This window comes from Suricata suricatta, chromosome 1 (genome assembly GCF_006229205.1).
Source record: "Suricata suricatta isolate VVHF042 chromosome 1, meerkat_22Aug2017_6uvM2_HiC, whole genome shotgun sequence".
In the NCBI taxonomy this organism is placed as follows: domain Eukaryota; kingdom Metazoa; phylum Chordata; class Mammalia; order Carnivora; family Herpestidae; genus Suricata; species Suricata suricatta.
Window position 1 is genome coordinate 34,497,957 of NC_043700.1, and position 22,268 is coordinate 34,520,224.

At 33.2% G+C, this 22,268-nt stretch overlaps 1 protein-coding gene across 8 annotated transcripts in view; it reads right to left on the bottom strand.

The window, feature by feature from the left end:
* Positions 1-1,922: 1,922 nt before the first annotated feature.
* Positions 1,923-22,268, bottom strand: part of LOC115289137 (A disintegrin and metallopeptidase domain 3-like) — an 89,444-nt gene continuing 69,098 nt past the window's right edge. For 4 of the 8 annotated variants that reach the window (XM_029936333.1, XM_029936350.1, XM_029936326.1 and 1 more), the window contains 5 exons: positions 19,735-19,821; positions 16,406-16,520; positions 8,292-8,454; positions 5,867-5,917; positions 1,923-2,133 (listed from right to left, as the gene is read on the bottom strand). In XM_029936333.1, coding sequence (XP_029792193.1) covers positions 5,869-5,917; positions 8,292-8,454; positions 16,406-16,520; positions 19,735-19,821 — 414 coding nt within the window. In that variant the 3' untranslated portion in view covers positions 1,923-2,133; positions 5,867-5,868. Of the gene's footprint in view, positions 2,134-5,866; positions 5,918-7,930; positions 8,105-8,291; positions 8,455-16,405; positions 16,521-19,734; positions 19,822-22,268 lie in introns of all 8 variants that reach the window. The other 4 variants (XR_003907420.1, XR_003907416.1, XM_029936343.1 and 1 more) reach the window with 4 other exon arrangements.

Below are 22,268 nucleotides of genomic sequence, written 5' to 3' on the forward strand. Positions count from 1 at the left end.
CTAAGCCTCAGGGCTCCTGAGTGGACCACCGGAAGCCGCTGGTCGAAGGAACAAGGAGAGGAAGCCCCAGGCACAAGCTTACGCCTTTGCACACAACGGATTCTATCCGGCTATGTTGTCATGGATTCAATTCTTCAATAGCGACACAGAGGCAAATGAGCGTGATTTGCTTTTCTGGTGAAGTTCTTGGTAATTTTGATTCACCAGGTCATGGTTTTCTGGCATGTTTTTTATTTGCTGTGATAGAGGAGAGAGAGGAAAATAAAGATGTTAAGCACTTTTACAAGAAATTCCCTGCTTAAATCATGCCACTGCTGACTTAACTTTAGTATGTTTGCAAATAAGGAAAAATCAAGACTATTGACTTGATCCTGGATAAGGCAATCAAGAAACACTTTTCATCAACTGTGTGCCTTTTCATACGATATTAGATTGTAATCAGTTGAAGAAAGGGAAAGGACACTTTAACATGCAAACTAAATGTTTTGTTAAGAGTTACTCTAAGCACTAGTAGGAAGCTGTGAGGTGGGAAAGGCAGCAAGGCAAACAGGACATGTGTCCTGGCTGGATAAGAGCATGCAATAGTCTTTAGATATCCTAAAAGAAATCTTACATCACACATGTCCAAGACCCTACTCAACTCTCCCCACCTCTCACCTACACCTTCTTATATCCCAGTACACCCTATTCCAAGGATGCATTGTGTCAAGAGTTGCAGTGTTAAACTCTAGTCTGGCTTAAAACTTGGATCTGCTAGGTGGTATTATACCTGACATCCTCAGAAATTCCTATTAAAAATAAGTCAGGCCGGTGATCATAATGTCCTAAAACAAGTTGGTGGTATTGAGAATGATGGAAAGTTACCATAGAATCATCCTGATATGTATTTTTCTTAACCACACAATTCACCCACTAAAGTGTACAGCTGAATGATTTAGGATTTCCATATATTCACAGATGGGTGCAGCCATCGCCACAGTCTATTTTAGTTCCATCATCTCAAAAGGAACCCTGTACCCTTTAATTATCACCACCCCGCACCCCCGCTCTTTATCCCCTGCCTAAACAACCCAGGCATAAGTAACCACTAATCTTTGTCTGTATAGACGTCACCATTCAGGATATTTCATACAAATTCATAACACATGGATTTGTGACTGGTTTTATATACTTAACAGAATGGTTTCAAAGGTTCATTCATGTTGTACAAGTATCAATGGTTTGTTCTTTTTTATGGCTGAATAATATTCCATTGCATGCATAGATCACTATTCATACAAAGTTTACCCATTCATCAGCTGATGGACATTTGGAAAAGAAATCTCTTGGCCTCTCTGGTGAGGTACTCTCACCTGTGAGCCAGGAGCGTCCTTACTGAGGGAGACTTTCTAGGTTCTCATTAGATCCCAGCTAGGTTGATGGCTCCCTTATCCATGTACCATGCTTAGAGGTGTGCAGAAGTACATTCATCTTAGTAAGAGGGAGATGGGGCGGGGACCCTGAAACAAGAAAATCTTACCCAGAAAAGCTCAGCTCCAGCGAAGAAGGAGGAGCAAGTCTGGGTTCCCCAAAGGACAATGATACCTCCTAGATCTTAAGTTACATGAGGCCACAGAATTATTACCTGAAGACACACCAGTTACCCGTGACCAGGAACACAGAGCAATTCCCTGAAGACAGAATGGATGTTAGTGACTATCTGGGCTTCTGGGGCTGGCCTTACCTAGCAACATTTCCTCTCAATATCCCGAAGCCTGGGAGGGATAGGGCAGGGAATCCTGGGAGCGGGGAGAGGTGTGGGCTGTGGGTGTCCTCAGTGAACAAGGGACTGTTTGTTTACTGCTGGGGATGTGACAACTTGTTCAAAAGTTACTTATTTCCCCATAAAAGACCACAGCACATGGAAGAATCAATACACTACATACTTTCACTCTCAGGATTTATTTTTGTTTGTGAAATTGAAAGCTTTAGGCCATAACAAAAGAAGAGAATAGCAGGGTTTGTTTCTCTTTCTTTCTTTCTTTCTCGCTTTCTCGCTTTCTCTCTCTTTCTCTCTTGAATCAAGTCAGTTAATGGTGAATGTCTTGGTAATGTTCTTTCTCCAACTTATGGCTTTTTGACACTCTTTAGTCACTGTTGTAAAACAAATATAGAGAAAGAGATATGCTAAATTTTAATTGTTAATAAAAGTGATCTCATTTTACCAGGCAGCTAGAGGTATAACAAATCACTGGTACATAGGACACTGGTTATAGTGTCACAGTCTACACCTGTGCTTCACATAATTTGTCAGCCCAGGTTTCTTTTTCCTAAATTGTCTGTGATAGCCACAGTAAAAGGAAATATTAAAAGTAGTGTTCACACATGTTTTAATTACACAGTTTCTACACTTGACACTTTAATAGAAAATCACCAGTGAGGAAAGAAAGAGAAAAAGACAGTAGACTATATGAAGAAATAAATAATAACTACCAATTTGTCTATTTTTTTAGAAGAAAAGTATTTCAAGAATCCCTCTGTGCCTTTCCCACAGATGTCCCATCTGTGCACACGTGGGGCTGCATCACTAGCCTCCAGTTCTTACTGAGTCTGACTTCTTCCCTAAATTTGTAAAGAAGCAAACCAGATCATGCTGAATCCCTCCCATACTACTTCAACAATACTTTAACTATATGAGAAATACTTTCTCGTGTATGAGAAAAGAAACTCCTTATCGTGGCATACCAGACACTTGTCTTGGTTCACAATTAACCCTGTAGATTTTCTCTCGCAATGTTCATACATTTTAATATAAATTTTAAAATGTTGTAAGAGCAGAAATTTGAAAACATGTCTGTGTTTATATTTAACCTTGCTTACCTTGCTGATTTATTAGTAAATATTATTTAAGCACATTTTCTTATACTTTATATTCAAACTGTCAATTCATTCTGTTGGTCTCCTTCAAAATTTGTTTCTAAGACCATCCTTACTACCCCTGGTCCGAGGTACCATCCTTTCCCTCCTGGATTACTGCAGTAGTTTCTCCACCAACTGTTTTCTCCACTTCTCTTGCCATCATACAAACTATTTTCAACAAACCAGCCTTTGAAAGTGGAAGTCATGTGCTTGAAATTTTAATCCTCCAATGATTTCCTCCTTTCATTCCAAATAAAACACAGATGGCCCCCAACACCTCCCACAGCCCACAAGGGTTTTACTGTCCAACCTACTCACTATCACCACTCCCTTGCTAACTCTGTTCCCGCTAAACTGATTATCACTGTTATTCATCAAGCATTCCTGATTTATTTTTTCACCGGATCATTTACGTACTTGGAAAACTGCTGCCTAGATATATGAACGGACACCTCTGCTGGCTCTAAGCCTCTGTAAGAAGGAGTTGACTTACAGCTGGAATGGAAAGCTCTATCTTTATCTCTGGGAAAGCCCAGATGCCAATACAATGGCAGTGGGATTTATAATGGGCGGTTTAAAATTTAAAGTAAGGAAACCTGAAGCCTTGTGTATGAGGTATCTCTCTGATGCCCCTTGCTTGCCTGCACTATCTCTTGCTGCACTGTATCCTTCGCATATAAATAAAAGCCCCATGTGAATTGACCCTGGGAAGTTGAGTACCTCCTTCTAAATATCTAAATTGAGTAAACACTTGCACCTCCTCCAGTACTTTGCTTACATATCATTTGCTGAATAGGGACCACTCATTCAATTTTATTTATTTATTTATTTATTTTTGAAATTTTATTTTATTTTATTTTTTACTTTATAAAGTTTCATATTTTTTTAACATATGCAATTATTTTCCATCATTTACAATACAGTAGTTACAATGACACTCCAAACAGAAAAACAAAGTAAAAAATCAAAACACCAACTTCTGTTTCATGTAATTAGACTTATACAGAAATTAGAAGGTTAAGTAACAACTAGTTAATCACCTAATTTCACAGCTATCTGAAGTGGCGATCGTTATATAGCAGCTTATCTATGATACATTCAAGAGAAATGATACAATTTATTACTTGCTAATAAGCTAAAACACAGCCTGCTTAATACCTTTCCTTAAATTCCACCTCTATACTACAATATGCTTGAGGTCCATGCAAAAACGTAGCGACCTTTTATGTAGGAAATGGATGATTAAGTCTTTGGTGTTGTAAAAGCAACTTCATTTAAACATAACCACCCCACCACCAAAACAAGAAGAGGAAAAAAAAAAGTAAAGAAAATAATAAGGGAAAAACCCAAGACACACTTCCTATGGGAAAAAAAAACCCAGCATGTAATTTCTGTCCTTGACGGAATGTATTAAATAAGCAAACACCACCAACAAGCAAAACAAGTACTACAATGTAAAAATATAAAAAAAGAAAACCCTCTCACATGCACACAAAGAACTCACATCTTTTCAAGCTTCAACAGTAAATATTCTGCTACTATATATTAAATACTGCATGGTTTGCCCAAGCTAAGATGAAACTACATCATGAATCAATTAGCATTTTGCATTTTCTTCCATTATCTACTCAAAGTCTCATTCAATTATATTTAAAACTAATTACATTTAAAACCAGCTCCTCCCTCACCGCCAACTCTCCCACTTATCTCTACTGAGAAAGAAGACTATTTTACATGGAGGGTAGTAGTTATGTTTTCTTTGGTGGCAGATGGGGAAACAGAGATCCATTGATTTAACTCTCCATCCAAGTCAGATATGGAGGAATAGCAGATTAGTAAGTGGATGAACTCTTGTTTTCACCTGTGAATTTTTAATTTTTCCATTTACTCCCAGTGATAGGTCTAATATGTCAAGTATTATGATTTCCTTATGTATATGACTTACAAATTTGCGTATATACAGATATATATCAAATTACAGAATATTTAGATATATCTGTAATACATAAGTGTGCGTGTGTATCTATATCTATATCTATATATATATCTGTATAAATACATATACAGACCATATGCAGGTAGATATATTGAATATATAGAAATGTGAACACTATCCTATCTTATAGTAAATAATTGTCTTTCTATCCTGGAGGGACGGTGCATTTATCATTTTGCCTGGCATCTAATAGATCCTCAATGATTGTAAATTCTTTCTCATCACCAGGCATACATCAAGCTGTGTCAAGCTTAAGACTTAAACCCTAGAGTATAGTTGTCTTAAATAACTCCAGCTCACACTTACTATAATTCTGTAGTAGAGAATTCTTTAAATTCTTTATTCCTGTTCCCTCACTTTAAAATGAGAACAACAATAACCATGGAATATTAGTGAAAAAGAAATGTAAACATCAGGAGTCAATCTGTGTAAATTTACAAATGAGAATCCCAAGTGTGAGAGCAGGATGCATAAGTCCTCATAAATATTTTATGAACATCCTTAAATTCTCTTTAAAATAATTTTCTGGGGGCACCTGGGTGGCTCAGTCAGTTAAGTGTCCAACTCTTGGTTTTAGCTCAGGTCATGATCTCACAGTTCGTGGATTTGAGCCCCGTGTCAAACAAACACTGTGCTGACAGCGCAGAACCTCTTTGGGATTCTCTGTCTCCCTCTCTCTGACCCTTCCCTGCTCACATTCTCTCTCAAAATAAAGGGAAACTTAAAATTTTTTAAAATAATTTCTCATTACAAAAGTATTGGTTAATAAATTTCTGGCTAATATCAGTTAACATTAACATTTCTAAATTAGTATGAAACAAAACTATCAAATGCTTTTCGTCTTTGTTTTAATATATGATATTGATAAATAAGATTCAGTATGATGAATGTGGAATAGGAAGTATTGATAAAAATTTAAGAAACTTATTCATGAATTACATCATTTAAAATAATTTGTCTCCTTCAATTCACCTTTAACTGTATGACAGGTTGCTATTACTATTGTTGTCTTCTGATATATATCTGCATAAAAGAAACAGCATTACTTTTAGGGTTATGTAACAAGTAGTCTTGAACAAAATCAAGAAAAGGAGAAAAACTAGATTCGTACTATTTATTCCATTCACATGAAGTACTATATCCTTTGCTTCCCATATCCCACTCAGTGATCACATACCTAGCATTTGGTCTTTCTAATGTTAATCTAGGTTTTAACGATGGTCAGCATTTAAAATTTCAAGCTTAAATCCATATAGTACTTTTTCTATTACTACATGGAAGACAGGATTAAATACTAATATGGCTGATAATGCTTTCCCAAAGTTAAAAAGATGATTTACACACAAATCTTCAAATTTTTAAATTATCACATCTCCAATTATATTATTCTGTCAAATAACTATATAAAGAACTATTTCATTGTCAATACTGAGGTTCTTAATGAGGTCTCTATATCTTTCAGCTACAATGTTATCTGCTACGGCATTAAACCTCCATGTTTTTCCTCTGGCTCCTATACATACACGGTTCCTGCTGAAGAGGCATTGAGTTCACATTCTTATACGTGGCAACAATGCCTTAGCCACAGAGGATAAGATCAAGTTTGAACACCTAACCCAGAATTATAAATCCAGACAGAACATTGTCTGAATTTAGGTACAATTACACAGCTATTTTCTTGTATTTCTTGAGAATATGAACTAAGAAGCATTGGGTATGGAAAGATTATTTATATTTTATTTAAAAATGAATCTAAATAAGATTGAGGTAGGTAAGCTGGACCACGTGCAAGCAGAGTAGTCATTTTGAAAAAAATGGATAGGGAAACAGGAAAAGATACTTTCATTCATAAACCTTTGGGTGATAGAAAGAATAACCTATTTCCTGACTGTCCAATTCATTACCAACCTTTTGGACTTCAGCTCTACATCATTTCTTACCCTTGTGACCCTAAAGCCACTTATTGTTGGTCTAAAACTTAGGCTGTTGTGACTAGGTTTTGTTATTTATGATCAGTGATTCCTTACTATATAGTCTCTCTAACAAAAATGAGGTTTCCTCCTAGCAACTAGCAACATGTGCCAAGATTCTTAAGATTACCAGAAGACTTATGCCAGAGATCATATTCAAGTAAATAAACCATAACAATTTGATAATTACATAAATGTACATATAAATTATGCAGGATACTATGCTGACTTTAACTAACTATGTAACTTGTTGAGAAATAAAATTAACTAACTTGGGAAATAGAGGTGTTGATGGAAATTTTCTATTATTTTATTTCCATCTACACAACTAAGAAACGGAGACATTTTCCTTTAGCATGGAACAACATGACCCACTTATTTATCTTTACTTCTTCATTCTCATTTTCCTAAATATTCACTAAGCAAAGTTCTGGCTTATATTGGTGTTATGGTAAAGAAAAAAGCTGTTTAAGTGAAATAACTCAGACAGAGAAAGACAACTACAATATGTGTTCACTTATATGTGGAATCTAAAATTTTTTTAAAAAGGAAAAAACCTTATAGACACAAAATAGAAGAACAGATTAGGGTTTCCAGATATGAGGGCAGAAGGTAGGCAAAATGAGTGAAGAGGGTAAAAAAGTACAAACTTCCAATTATAAAATAAAAGTCATGGGTATATAATAAACAGCATGGTGACTATATTTAATAATACTGTATTGAATATTTGAAACTTGCTAAAAGAGTAGATCTTAAAAATCCTCATCACAGCAAAAAAATATTTGTAACTATGTATGACGACGGATGCTAACTAGACTTATTGTGGTGATCATTTTGTAATATATACAAATATTGAATTTTTATACACCTGAAACTAATGTCATATGTAAATTATATTTAATTAAAATAAAAGACCTAATCAAGCTCACCTCTACCAAAAAAATAAAAACAATTGTGAAAATACCTTAATTTTAATTTTAGAAACACATGAAAAATACTAAGTGTAAAATGGGCTGTATTCTGTGTTCTTTCTTTGCTATCTTATTATTTTTTTAAATGTTCTCACCTTCTGCATATTCTATTCACAAAATTTGCTTTTCTATCTCTATCAATCTCCTTGGCACAAGTGAATATCAATTCAAGGTAAGTAGGGTTGCTTGGGAAGTAGAAACTTCTAAAGCAGTTATAGTAAACCTGGTTTTCTCTTTGAATTATTGAGTATCTTCAGTTGTCTCTGGACCTATAAGAACATAAAGGAAACCTAACCAACTGAAATTCAGAAAAAATTTGGTGTATACTGAGTCTCAATATTTCTAAACATAACACAATCTATCCAGGAATCCTTATTTGCAATATTCTGAATTACATTTGAATTCTTCTCATAATATATTTTAATATTAAATATAAACAATAATAAATTTATTTACCCTTCACTTGCTACTTTCTCTCGGATCCAAAGTCGTATTTTATTCCATTTAAAAGCAATGATTGCAATTAAAATAAGGAGAGGCAGAAAAATGTAGAAACCTAACAAGAGGCCATTTTTTTGGGAAGCCACATGTTGTTTTATAAACAGGTATTCACCTTGACCTAAAAACATGAGAGTACCTTTTAACATTTTCAAAACTGACATTCAAAGCATAGTAGTAATTTCAACTATAAAAGGGTTTTAAATAATACAACAAGAGAAGAAATAAACACATTTAAATGTATTTTCCTGATTTCTATCACTATTCCCCAAAGTCCACCACAATTACATGTGTGTATGTATATCTGTATCTATCTATATATATTACTAAAAATACTTATTTTTTATCTTTATAGTATACTTAATATTTAGTTTTGTGCTTTATTAAATATATTTATTCTATTGCATTCCCTTCTATGAACTACTTAGAGTTCATTAAGTTGATATTCTTATCTAGTTAGTTCTTGCATTAGAGCAAACAGAAAAAGAGAAGTGTTTTTTAAAACTAATTTAACAAAAAATTACTCACAACCGATGGCTACTTTTCAAAAACAATTAATGACTGTAAACTAGGTTAAATTTCCATATTATCTGTATATAGTGTTATTGTTCTATTTTTTACTATATTAACTAGAAAAATAATATTCCTCTAGGTGTTTAAAGACATTACAGAAAATTAGAAAATCTTATGAAATCTTAGTCCAATTAAACAGAATAAATAAGCCAGATAACTAAAGTACTAAATCAACTAAATTAAGCAATCAGAATTGCCACCAAAACAACCATGATGACACTAAATGCAAATGGATTTAGTGTCTTTCAAAAAAAGACAAAAATTCCACAACTTCAAAACATAGATGGAATCCAATTATATGTTGATAAGAAGTGATTTACCTAAAAGAAAGTGATTCAATATGTTACATGGATTATAGGAAATAACTTGACAAATATATTTCAAAAATATTAAAGTCAAGCTCTGTAGAGTGGGCTTAGGCTCTCCTTTTAAGGCTCCTTTCCTCTTATCGAAAATGTCAACTCTCCATCAGTTCACCTGAACTAAAAATTCTCATATTAGAAGTGGGGCTTCCTTCTCATGTCCTTAGTTATTCCAGAGGCTGATGAAAGAAACTGGACCGAATAATTATCGGATTAATTGGGCAATATCCATTACTCTAAGGAACTAAGGGCTTCCACTTTGGCCATGATGAATATTTTTCATTAAATAGTGCTTAACTAGCCTTATTATAATACAATAAATAGAAATAGAAATAGAAGTAAATATGAAACAGGACAAAACACATGAAGGAAATGGTTTCTGGAAACCAACAAAAATGGGAATCTATAATATCTGAAGGGAAGAAAACATGCTATTTATCTTATAAAAATCCAATTTTACCCATGGGCAATTTACTGATCTCAGCACAGGGAATTGGAGTCCTAGGGAAAGTACAGAATTCCCACTGAGTTAAGGAGCAGAAGAAAGAAGTCACAACAGCTGTAATGGCTAGAATCTGCAGGGTGCAGCACTAGAGAGAAAGGGAAACATATATAAACATGCACACAGTTTGAGACAACCTACAGCTAAATAGATAGCAGCTCTTACGGGGTTGAGCATGGAAAGGAGAGACCAGAGTCGGGGCAGTGCTGGAAAACAGCACCAAGGAGATCCCGATTTATCCACATCCTCAACACATGTGGTCTGTATTTTTTAAAATGCTTATTTTATTTTAAGACAGAGAATAGGGGAGGGGCAGAGAGAGAAAATCCCAACAGAGCCAAATGTGGGGCTCAATCTCACAAACTGTGAGATCCTGACCAAAGCAGAAATCGAGTTCATTGTTTTAACCGACTGAGCCACTCAGGCACTCTGCCTGTATTTTTTATTATAATCATCCTAAAATATGTGAGATTGACTTACATTTTCCTAAGACGTTGAGCATCTTTTCATAGGCTTATTGGCCATTTGTGTTTTTTTTTATGGAAATGTGTTTATTTAATCTCTTCCCATTTTTAATTGAGTAGTATTTTTTATTATGAACTTGTATTGTTTACATATTCTGGACACAAATTCCACATGAGATATAAGATTTACAAATATTTTCTCTCATTCAGTAGTTTGTTTTTTACTTTCTTGGTTGTATCATGTGCACTACAAAAGTTCTTAATTTTGATGAAGTTTACTCAATCTATTGTTCTTTCTTCACTTGTGCTTTGGTGTCTGTCTTCTAAAAACATAGCCTATGCCAGCATCACAAAGTGACCTTAGTTATGTGTGTTGTGTTTTATACATTTAATTCTTATATTTAGATTTATGATTTATTTTGTTAATTTTTATGAATGTTGTGATGTAGAAATCTAACTTTTCTTTTACATGTGGTTATCTAATTCTCCCATGTGCTGAAAAGACCATTTCCCCCACTGAATTGCCATCTCATCCCTATTAAAGATCAATAACTGTAAGTATGAAGTTTTATTTATGGACTCCCTATTCTATTCCTTTGAACAAATGTCTATTCTTATCTTTAGGTCAGTACTATACCATCATGATTTTTTTTTTTAGTTTTGGATTATCTTTTGGAATTAGAAAGCATGTGTTCAGCTTCAAGTTTTCTTCAAGACTGTTTTTACCATTTCATGTCCCTTAAATTTCTGAATGACTTTTAGGATCAGCTGGTCAATTTCTGCAAAAAAATAAAAGATTAATGCTTGGGTGTGTTATGAATTGTGTTGAATTTATAGACCAACTTGAGGAGTATTTCTCTATCAATAATATTGAGACTTCTAATACATGAACATGGCATGTCTTTACATTTTACAGATCTTTCCATCAATAAAATGTGTTTAGTTTTCAGTGCATACCTTACACTTCATAACATTATTTTTAAATATTGTATTATTTTTGGTAATATAAAGGGAATTTTTCATAATTTCATTTTTTATCATGGAAAATACAAAATAAAGTTTATAATTGTAAACATTTTTAAGTGTGCATCATTACCATCATCAAACACAAGAACATTTTCATCCCTACAAACTGAACCCCTTAACTATTAATTTGCCATTTTCACTTCCCCAACCCGACAGATACCCTTCTCTCTCTTTTGTTCTATGAATTTGACTATTCTAGGTGCCTCATAAAAGCAGAATCATCCAACATTTGTTATAGTGTGACTGCTTATTTTAATAAGGATAAGGTGTACAAATTCCAACATGGTATTTTTATTCCTTTTTAAAGCTGAATAATAGTCCATTTGTATGTTATATGTCACATTTGTTTCTTCACTTATCTGTCGATAGACATCTAAGTATTTCTACCTTTTAGCTATTGTAAATAATGCTGTATACAGGGGTATACAAATATCTGTTAAAATCCATGCTTTCAATACATTTGAGTATATAATTAGATGTGGAATTGCAGGATATGGTAATTCTATATTTAATTTTATGAGGAATTACCATACTGTTTTTCACAGAGCCTGCATCATTTTAAATTCCCACTAGCAATGAACAGGGTTCCTCACCAACACTTGATATTTCTGATTTTTTTAATAATAGCCATCCTTATAGGTATGAATTGGAATCTTGTAGTTCTGCTTGGAATTCCCTAACAATTAGTTAGGTTGAACATCTTTTCCTGTGGTTATCAGTCATTTGTGTATCTTCTTTGGAGAAATATCTATTCAAGTCCTTTGCCTATTTTTTAATTAGTTTCTTTGTTGCTCAGTTGTTAGAGTTCTTTACATATTTTATATATTAATACTTCATCAGATATATTCCATAGATTACATTTTTGTTGATTGTATCTTTTTATGAGCAACAGTTTTTAATTATGATAAATTCCACCTTAGTTTTTCTTCTGTTCCTTGTGATTTTGGTGTCATGTCCAAGAAATCATTGCCAAATCAATGTTATAAAGACCTCCCAGGCATGCCTGGGTGGCTTAGTTGGTTGAGTGTCTGATTCTTGGTTCAGCTCAGGTCATGATCTCCCAGTCTGTGAGATCAAACCTTGGATCAAGCCTTGCATTAGGCTCCACACTGACAGTTCAGAGCCTGCCTGGGATTCTTTCTTTCTCCTCCTTCTCTGCCCCTCCTTGCTTGTGGGCTTTATCTCTCTCTTAAAAGAAACTTTACTTTAAAAAAAAAGACTTCTCCCATGCTTTCTTCTAAAAATTTTATAGTTTTAGCTCTTACATTTTAATCTTTGATCCATTTTGAGTTAATTTTTATATATAATGTAAGGGTCCAATCTCATTCTTTTGCATGTAGATATCCTATTGTCCCATAATATTTGTTGAAAAGACTATTCGTTCTGTCATCAAATGGTCATGTCCACTTTATTGGAAATCATTAGACATATATATACACATATATATACATATATATACACACACACATATATATGTAGACTATACACACACACACACACACACACACACACACACACACACACATATATATATAATCTACTTTTTGGCTTCCTATTTTATTTTATTGAAAATTTTCAGTTTTCTTATGTTGTTGCCCAAAGTAATGTATCAACTTTTGAAAAGGTGCAAAGGAGGCCTGGAGCCAAATCTGTCTTTTTATTTTAGCCTCTACTGAACATGACCATGATTCAGAAATGTTCTTTTAATTCCCATAATAATAAGGAAAAGAGTATTTATGGAGGAAGATATTTTACAATTTTTAATCAGACAAATGCAAAAGAATAAAAAAAAACAGAGAAAAACTCTGGGCTGTAATGGTGATGTTTAAACTGATAACACAAATGAAATTTCATAGTTTAGTTCATATACTATTCAGATAATGATATCATTTTTATCCAACTCAAGAATCGATGAGAAACAGGATATTTCTAATAGCAAAAAAGAAACTTAATATTTTCATCCAGTTACTCATCCTCTGACATGCAATATTTCAACACAAATACCTGGAACATTCAGTGTTGAAAAGAAAATCTAGGAAAGTATTCATTCATTTTTTTATAATATTTGGACATGAACATTTATTTGATATGGTTCACAAGTAGACAAATATATATACAAGGTTGATTGGAAGAAGTTAGATGGTGTAGGAGCAATAAACATTAAGATTAATAATTTGAATTGATGTTTATAAACAAAAAAATGTTCAATTATATAGTACAACACAGCCTACAGTTGCTTTAAAGAAAAGTAAATAACAAAATATAAAATTTTAAAATATGTACAGTATTTGGTAAAAAGTACAAAATTCCAATGAAGAAAATCCTACAAAATCTAAGTAAATGAGGTGATATATTGTAGAATGGAAGGTTCTTATACAGTAAAGATGTAAAACCTTCCTTAAGTGTTCCATAGGTTCAACATACTTTGAATCAAGATGGCAGCAAAAAGTTTTTAAGGATAGATAAGCTTATTCTGAAATGTATATGGAAAGGAGACCCTAGAATAGCCGAAAAATAATTTTTGAAAGAGAAGAATAAAGTGGGAGGAATTACTCTTCCCAATGTCAAATATTGCCATACAGTTACAATAATCAGAACACTATAGCAATGTTGAAGAATGGCACATAGATCAATGGAACAAAATAGAGAAATGAGAAATACACTAACACAAAAATGTCCAAGTAATTATTGACAAAGGAATGAAAACAAGTCAAAGGACAAGAGAATGCTTTTTCAAAAATTATGGTGCAGCAATTAGAGACAAGTTAATCAAAAATTTAAACTCCCACCCTCTACAAAAAGTAACTCAAAATGGATTATGGACTTAAATGTAAAACACAAAACTGCATCTTTTAGAAATATCATGACAGAAAATCTTCAGGACTTAAGGTTGACAAAGAGTTCATACACTTGGCGCCAAAAGCATGACCCATAAAAAAAAAAGAAGTAGACTTTATCAGAAAAAAAATCAATAAAATATTTGGGGTCTGAGAGAAAACCAATTACAGACATGGAAAAAATGTGTTCAAATTACATATCCAAACATATACATATATATTAAAATTTTATATATTTATAAATATATATATATTTCTACTCAAGTGTGCAGTGGAGGTCTATTCATAGTAGCTAAAAATTGGCAACCAACCAAATATCCATCAGTAGTTTGATACGTCCACACAAAAGAATACTAGTCATCAATAAAAAGGCATGAAGTATTTATACTTGCAACAACTTGGGTGCAGTTCATGGAAATTATGGAAGAGAAGGAAGCCAATCTCTAAGAAATACAAACTGTATGATTCCATTCATATAACATTCATGAAATAACATAATTAGAGAGATAGCAGTTTAGTTGTTGTCAGAAGTTAGGAATGGCAGAAAAAGAGATCAGTATAGCTATATAAAGGGGTAATGTTAGGAGCCATATAGTAATAATACACTTCTGTACCTTGATTGTGGTAGTGGTTACACAAATTTGAACATGTGGTACAACTTCATGAAACTGAATACCAAAACCCACACAAGCACTCACACAGACACAAACACACACACACGTATATGTCTACTGGTAAAATCGGAATAAGGTCTGTGATTTTAATAATGTAAATTTCCTTATTTTGCTACTGTACTATAGTATTAAAATGTGTTAAAACTGACAGAGTCTAAGTAAAGGGTACACAGGACTTGCATCTGCATTTTTTTTGCAACTCTCTGTGACAACAGGAATGGATTTCAAATGCATTGTACTGCATACGACATTCTGGACAAAGCAACTCTATGGGGACAAGAACAGGCAATGATTTCCAGGAACTGGCAGTGGGGAGTGAATACAAAAGGGCAGCCAGTGGGAACTACTGAGAGGACAGATCTATTGTGTATCATGACTGTGGTGTTGGGAACAAGAGTCTGTGATTTTTTTAATACCCATTGAATTATATACCACAGAGTCAATGTCATTGTATATCACTTTTTAAAACCCAAATATGTTTAATAAAAAATATTTAAAAAGAGACAAGGGTTTAAGATTTCTTTTTCAAAATTTCCAAAACCATATTAACCCATTGATTCAAGAATCACAGTCAACCTAACTAAGCAAGATAAACTCAAAAAGAAACATATTTTGATGAATTATAGTGAAACTAGAAAATCATATAAACATGTAAAATAAAAATGTATAAACTAAAAACATATACAAGAAGTATAAAAACATATAAAAGAAACATTAATTAGGATGAATAATAAGAATGGCACTGTAGGGGTGCCTACGTAGCTTAGTTGGTTGAGCATCTGACTCTTGATTTCAGCTCAGGTCATGATCCCAGGGTTGTGGCACCAAAGCCCCACATTGGGCTCCACACTGAGCATGGAGCCTGCTTAAGATTCTCTCTCTCTCCTTCTGCCCCTCTCCCCCACATACATTCTCCCTCTCTCTAAAAAAAATGACACTATTCTCATCAGAAAGTATAAGCTAGGATATAATTGGATTACATCTTTGAACTGCTGAAAGAAAAAATTCTCAATGTAGAATTATATAATTCAGGTGAAAATATTCCTCACAAATAAGACATTTTTTATGAAACTATTAAAGACAAAAACTGAGACAGCTGGCCACCAAAAGGTACAAACAAAAAGAAATATAAAAGGAAGCTTTTTCAGAGAAAATAATATGACCTGCATGGAAGAGTTGAAAAGCCCCTGATAACTGCACATAGGTGGCTAAATGTAAATATTTATATTAAAAATCTTTAAGATGTAATTATCTATTTAAGGCAATAAAATAATAATGTATTATCAGATTTACAACGTATATAAATAAAATATAAAACAAAGTGCAAATGATGGAAAGATATTCATGAAATTATACTGTAAAGATTTTTACATGGTGAAGTTTAGAAAAAACAAATATGCTATATATGTTCATGAATTTTCAACAAATATTTTTTAAATGTTTTGTACCACCTACTATCCATATGCTATGGATACTTAATTTTTAATTAAATAAAGTAAAATAAAATGGAAATTTTAGTTTTCTAGTTGCACTATCTATATGTCAGGTGCTCTAGAGCCACACAGTCAGTGGAGATGTCGACTATTCCTGTAAAGGGAGAAAGCTCTTTCAAACACACTCATCTGGATACTGACTTGCCCTACTCCAAAGCCCGTTATCAATACTTCCGCCTGGTGAAGATGGTGATGGTTTACAATATGGAGGACTATATCCAACATCACAATGACAATGAAGCAAATTAGTGCAAACCTGAAACCAAAACCAAATAAAAAATAAGAACATTTTCTGTACAACATACAAATTAAATGCATTATTGTTAGTGTAAATTATTAAATTAATGTAATTTATAAATTGTATTTATTTTGATGTGGCAAATATTTTTAAAATAAAATATAACAAATTCCCATGTATTAACCTTTTAAATGTCATGGAGATTTTCTTTTGTCTCATATGTTTTCAAATAGAGGATAATTTCCTTGATAGAACTGAAATGCTTTATTCCAGAAAGGCATAAGATTATGAACCAAAAGACTATATTAATCACCAGGGAAATACAAATCAAAACCACAATGAGGTGTTACCTCATAATAGTCAGAAATGGCTAGTATAAAAAAAAAAGAAAGAAAAAAAGAAAAAAACAAGTGTTGGCAAGAATGTGTAAAAAAGGGAACCACTGTGCACTGTCGGTGGGAATACAAACTAGTGCAGCCACTGTCAAAAGCAGTATGGAGCTTTTCCCCCAAATTAAAATTAGAAATATCATACAATCCAGTAATTCTACTACTGAGTATTTACCCAACGAAAACAAAAACACTAATTAGTATATTGCACTCTTATGTTTACGGCAGCCTTCTTTACACTGGCAATGATGTGGAAGCAACCTGAGGGGCTATCAGTAGATGACTGGATAAATACGTGGATAAATATAAACAATGGGATGTTACACAGCCACAAAAAAGAAGAGATCTTCCCATTTGTGACAACTTGGATGGACCTAGAAGATATTGTGCTAAGTAAAATAAGTCAGACTAAGGAAGACAAATAACTGTATGATTTCACTCTTATGTGGAATCTAAAAAATAAAACAAATGAATAAACAAAAAGCAGAATTAAATCTGTAAATACAGAGAGCAGACTGATGGTTGTCATGAAGGGGAGTAGATGGGGGAATAGGTAAAACGGGTAAAGAGGAGGGAGAGATATTACTTCCAGTTAAGGAATAAACAAACCATGGGGCTAATAGGTACAGCAGAGGGAATATATTCAATGAGACCGTAAATGGCAGATGATAGCCACATTTGTGGTGAGCATACCATAATATACAGAGTTGTTGAATCACTATATTCTACACCTAAAATTAATGTAACATTGTGTGTCAACTATATTTCAACTAAAAGATGATAAAATAGCAGAACTTAATATTTATTTTGACTTGTGTTCACTTTAAAAATAGTGGTTATATGCTGGAGTCCAGCTCCAGCAGGTCCAGGGCTCCCTGAAGGATGGACGGTGTCAGCAAAAGGGAGCGAGAGAGCCTCAGCCTCTTTCTGCTCACCTGGCAGGCATCTCTGCACTGACCAGAGAGTCAGCTTTATTTATTGAAAAAATGCATGGGGTACAAAACTGGAGTGTCAATTGCCTTAGACAATGATTTCTGATGACAAATTCTTTGGTATGTAAAAATTTTCCAGAACAGAGATTGGTAGAAGACTCCTGCATAACCTTTATCAATAAGTGATTGAAGTAGATGAATAGATGTTTCTCACATGGGGAAGGAAGGGATCTTTAGCATTCAAATACGAGGCAATGTTTTTAGCATAGCAAAGGCAAGAGTTAGTTCTTTTGTGAGCAGGGGTCAATAGCCTGTTTTCTCAAGGGGCAGAAAAACAGGTTTTCTCAGGAAATGTAACATTTACTCCAATAATCACAAAAGAAGAATCTCCTATAACATGTTTTTTCACCAGGTACAATTCACATATTTTTAGCATAAGAAGGCAAGTCACTCCTGATATCAATCTGTCAGGCCCCTTGGTGGCCGGTGCTCTCGCAGAAATTGAGTGGGGGTTGAGTGGGGGTTGAGTAGGTGAAGATGCCGGTTGCCATCTGACGGTGGGAGGCCTTGCAAACCTGCCTGACTTCAGGATGGCTCCCAGCAGTTATAAAAACTAACTTTTACCAAAAAGTGTGTGTGGGTGGGGGGGAGGACACAAAAGGAGAAGCTTGTTTAATGAGACACAGATAGTTAAATATATTTTGCTAGAAATAGGAAGGCTAGAAATACCTATACATGTAATTGAAAGAAGGGTCAGAAGCAATAGGGCCATAGAAAAATTAAATAAGACATGAAATTAAAATTAAATAAGAAAGGAAAGAAATAGAAATAAAACTTAATAACATGACATGTAAGTGATTTGGGAGAAAATTTTGATACAAGACATGCAGGCAGGTCACTTTATTCCTGGATTATTATATAAAATGTGAAGCATCAATATGGCAGGAGACATTGGCCACAAAATCAAAGCCAAATGTATGTTAAAAAAAACAAAGTTTACAAAATTTTTATTCCCTAGTAGATAACTTCACAATGGATGAGCAAATTAAAATGCAAATGGAAAATACAAGTATCCATACATGCTTAAAAACTGTGTCATTAAATAAATATAAATTAACAATGGATTCAGCATGTTAAAAAATGGTTTACAAAAACTGAGATGTTAGTCTGGCCAGAATTTGAGGAAATGCATATTTTTATACCTGATAGATGAGAGCAAAAATTAGTATAATATCCCTTAAACACAATATTTATAAAAATTTAAATTGTACATCAATGTGGCCAATCATATTTCATTAACAATTTAAGAAGTCAGATAAGTGTGCAAAGGTATCTGTATCCAATGTCCATTGTCCCACTACTTACGATAGTTAAGTAAAAATTTAACGTTATCCAAAAGTCCATCAGTGAAGGACTTTTCAAATATAGTATGGAGGAGACATACAGGGAAATTAATTGAAGCCACTAAAGGATGAAAGAAATCTAATGGACAAGAAAGCCTGCTTTAACAAAAATATTAGATTATAATATTTTATATAAATATATTGTGTGTCTAAATATATATCAGTACACATACACTCAACCACAAGCAATATTTACATGTATGTATAAATACGTATGAATAATGCTTAATTCATTTATAAATGATCATAATCTTAATCTGACATTATAATAGATCACACTTCATATTGTATTTTTGTACAAAGTTCAAAGTTCAGGAGGCCTAAAACAATGTGACTGAACACATAAATCGTGTACATATGTATAAATAATGGAATCCAGTTTCCTTATTTAACTGCAGGTTTTCAAAGTCATTTCCATATCAAATAATTCTGAACCGCATTATCTTGGAAAATATTATTGACATGAACTAAAATAACTATACTTAGAAATGAAATAACCATTACATACCCCATGTCCACTGCAATTTTTAAGTGAGTCACAATTTATTCTCTTTGAGTATGAATGCGTAGGAGTGCACCGTCCCCGGTCACAAAACTAAAATGTTCAAACAACCAACAACAGAAACATTAAATGTAAAGCCATGATTGAGCAACTGTACTTTGTACAAAAATTTAATCACAATATATTTTATATTTATACTTCATACCCTATATATTTATATTATATAATCCATATCATATGAATTAGAATTTCATGACATCTATTCAATTTTAAAGAACAACTTGTGAGTCCAAATGTCATGTTATTACTTTACCACATAAAAAATTTGGAGAATGAGATACTATTTTTTCTCATGAATACAGCAATGGCCTTATTGATACTAATTACTACAAGAATAAAAATAGCCTCCTTGTATTGACCATTTGTAACAAGCTAGGATCTGTCTTTGCACTTTCTACATATTTTTAGAATATATACTAATATACACTCAAAGGAAATATTTTTATACTCGTTTTAGATTTGATGCGAATAAATCTCTTTTAAGTTCATGCACAAATTACTGACAAATCCAATATTCAGAGCAAGAACTACATTAGTCACCGAGCAACATATTGCTCAATGCTAAATAGCAGTGTTCTTGTCATTTTTATATTTTTTTCCAACTTTAATGATCATATATCTTATCTTTCACATTAGCAGTATGACCTAGAGCAAGTTATTTAATCTCTCCACTTCTCTGTTTATCCATCTTTGCATTTGGAACAGCAATTATACCCAAATATTTTTTAAAGTGTAGGTTATGAGAATGAAATAATTTGTTAGATGTAAAAGAATAAAAGCAATGTCTTGTATATAGTAAATGTTCAATAAACACAAGACATTTTAATTATTATTTATTTGACCTGATTTTTATGTAAACTCTATGTTAATATTCCTCTATCCAAATTTTATTTTAATTTGAATACCTTAGGGAAGTCTGTAAAAATTACCTGTTGGCATTTCTCAGGTTACCTGATAGAATATACACTATATGATGAACAGTCTTACAAATCCTTATTTCCTATCACCATTAGCCAATCATCATCATAAAGGAAGGAATATCAGCTTGTTCAGTAACTAGAAGTGCTCTGATGAAGCCAGCAAGAATAACAAAAATTTTGGACAAACCAGCATTATCGGTACACAAAACCATTTTCATTCTAGTGCTCCTTAAACATTGTCATTGAGGCAATAATAACTAGTCATATTCCCCTGGGCTGTCTTTAGGAGAAAAATAAGCTGGAAAAGTTAAGACCCGTGCTTCTGATACAATTTTCTTCAAGTAAAAGGGTCAATTTGCAGCTGGCTCTTTTGTAATGACAGCAAAAGCAAGAGACATTACAAAAGTCATGTTGGGATAGGTTTCGAATATAAACTAAGATACAAGATTCCTTCTTTGAACAAGAGACACAGTGTGCCAGTAGCAGTCATACCATGTTTCAAAGAAAATAAAACATAAAAACAACATAAGTAAATACATATTTCCTAAAGAGAAGTGCCTGAAGTGTCCCAGGTATGAATAAGATAAAGGGAATTAACTTTATTCCTTTATTCATTGAGTAGCTTATCTAATTTTGGACAATCAAATGTCCCAAACATACCCCTTTTCAAGTTTGAAATGAATGTGTCAAGGTATGTTCATCTTCCTTAACCTACATATGTGAACTAGAATCTCTTCCCCTGTTCTAAGTCTTATAAATAAAAAAATCAAAAAAGCTTTCTATCATATAAATATTAAGCAGAATTGCATTGTTGGAATATGCCTATCTCCATGCAGTACACTCTTCACCCACCATATAACAGTATTAAATATATGAATGTTTTATTTATAATTTCATTATGATTAATAAGGAGATATATTTTTCTTCCCGTTAATAAATAAAGTCTCTCTGTTCTCCCTCTTTCTCTTGTTGTGTATCAAGATAATTTTTATGGGAGCACCTGGGTGGCTCAGTCAGTTAAGCATCCAACTTTTGGTTTCCACTCAGGTCATGATCTTACAGTTTCATGGGTTTGAACCCCATGTCTGGCTCTTTGCTGAAAGGGAGAGGCCTGGTTGGGATTCTCTCTCTCTGCCCCTCTCCCACTTGTGCTGTCTCTGTCTCTCTCAAAATAAATAAATAAACTTAAAAAATATAATTTTTACAAAGGACCACATTTAGTGAGAGTAAGGTAACAAAATCTTTCCAACCACTCTGAAATCAACTGAACAAGGGAGAATTACACACGAAAATAAAGTGTATCTTTGATGAATTTTTTAAATAACCACAGAAAAATTCCAATTCAAATTCACAGATATGGCACTCACAACAGCTTCCCTTTTCCTAATTAGTGTGTGTAAAGAACATCAGAAAGAGGCAATTTGAAATGGAAAGATTTAAGAGTTTCTTGGGATTCTGAAATAAAGTGAAGGCCACTGATGGGTAAAATGAAGTGAGGAAGCAACATCATCAAATACAATGGTAAAGAAGAGAGCCTGGTTGATCAGTTCTCGAATGTTC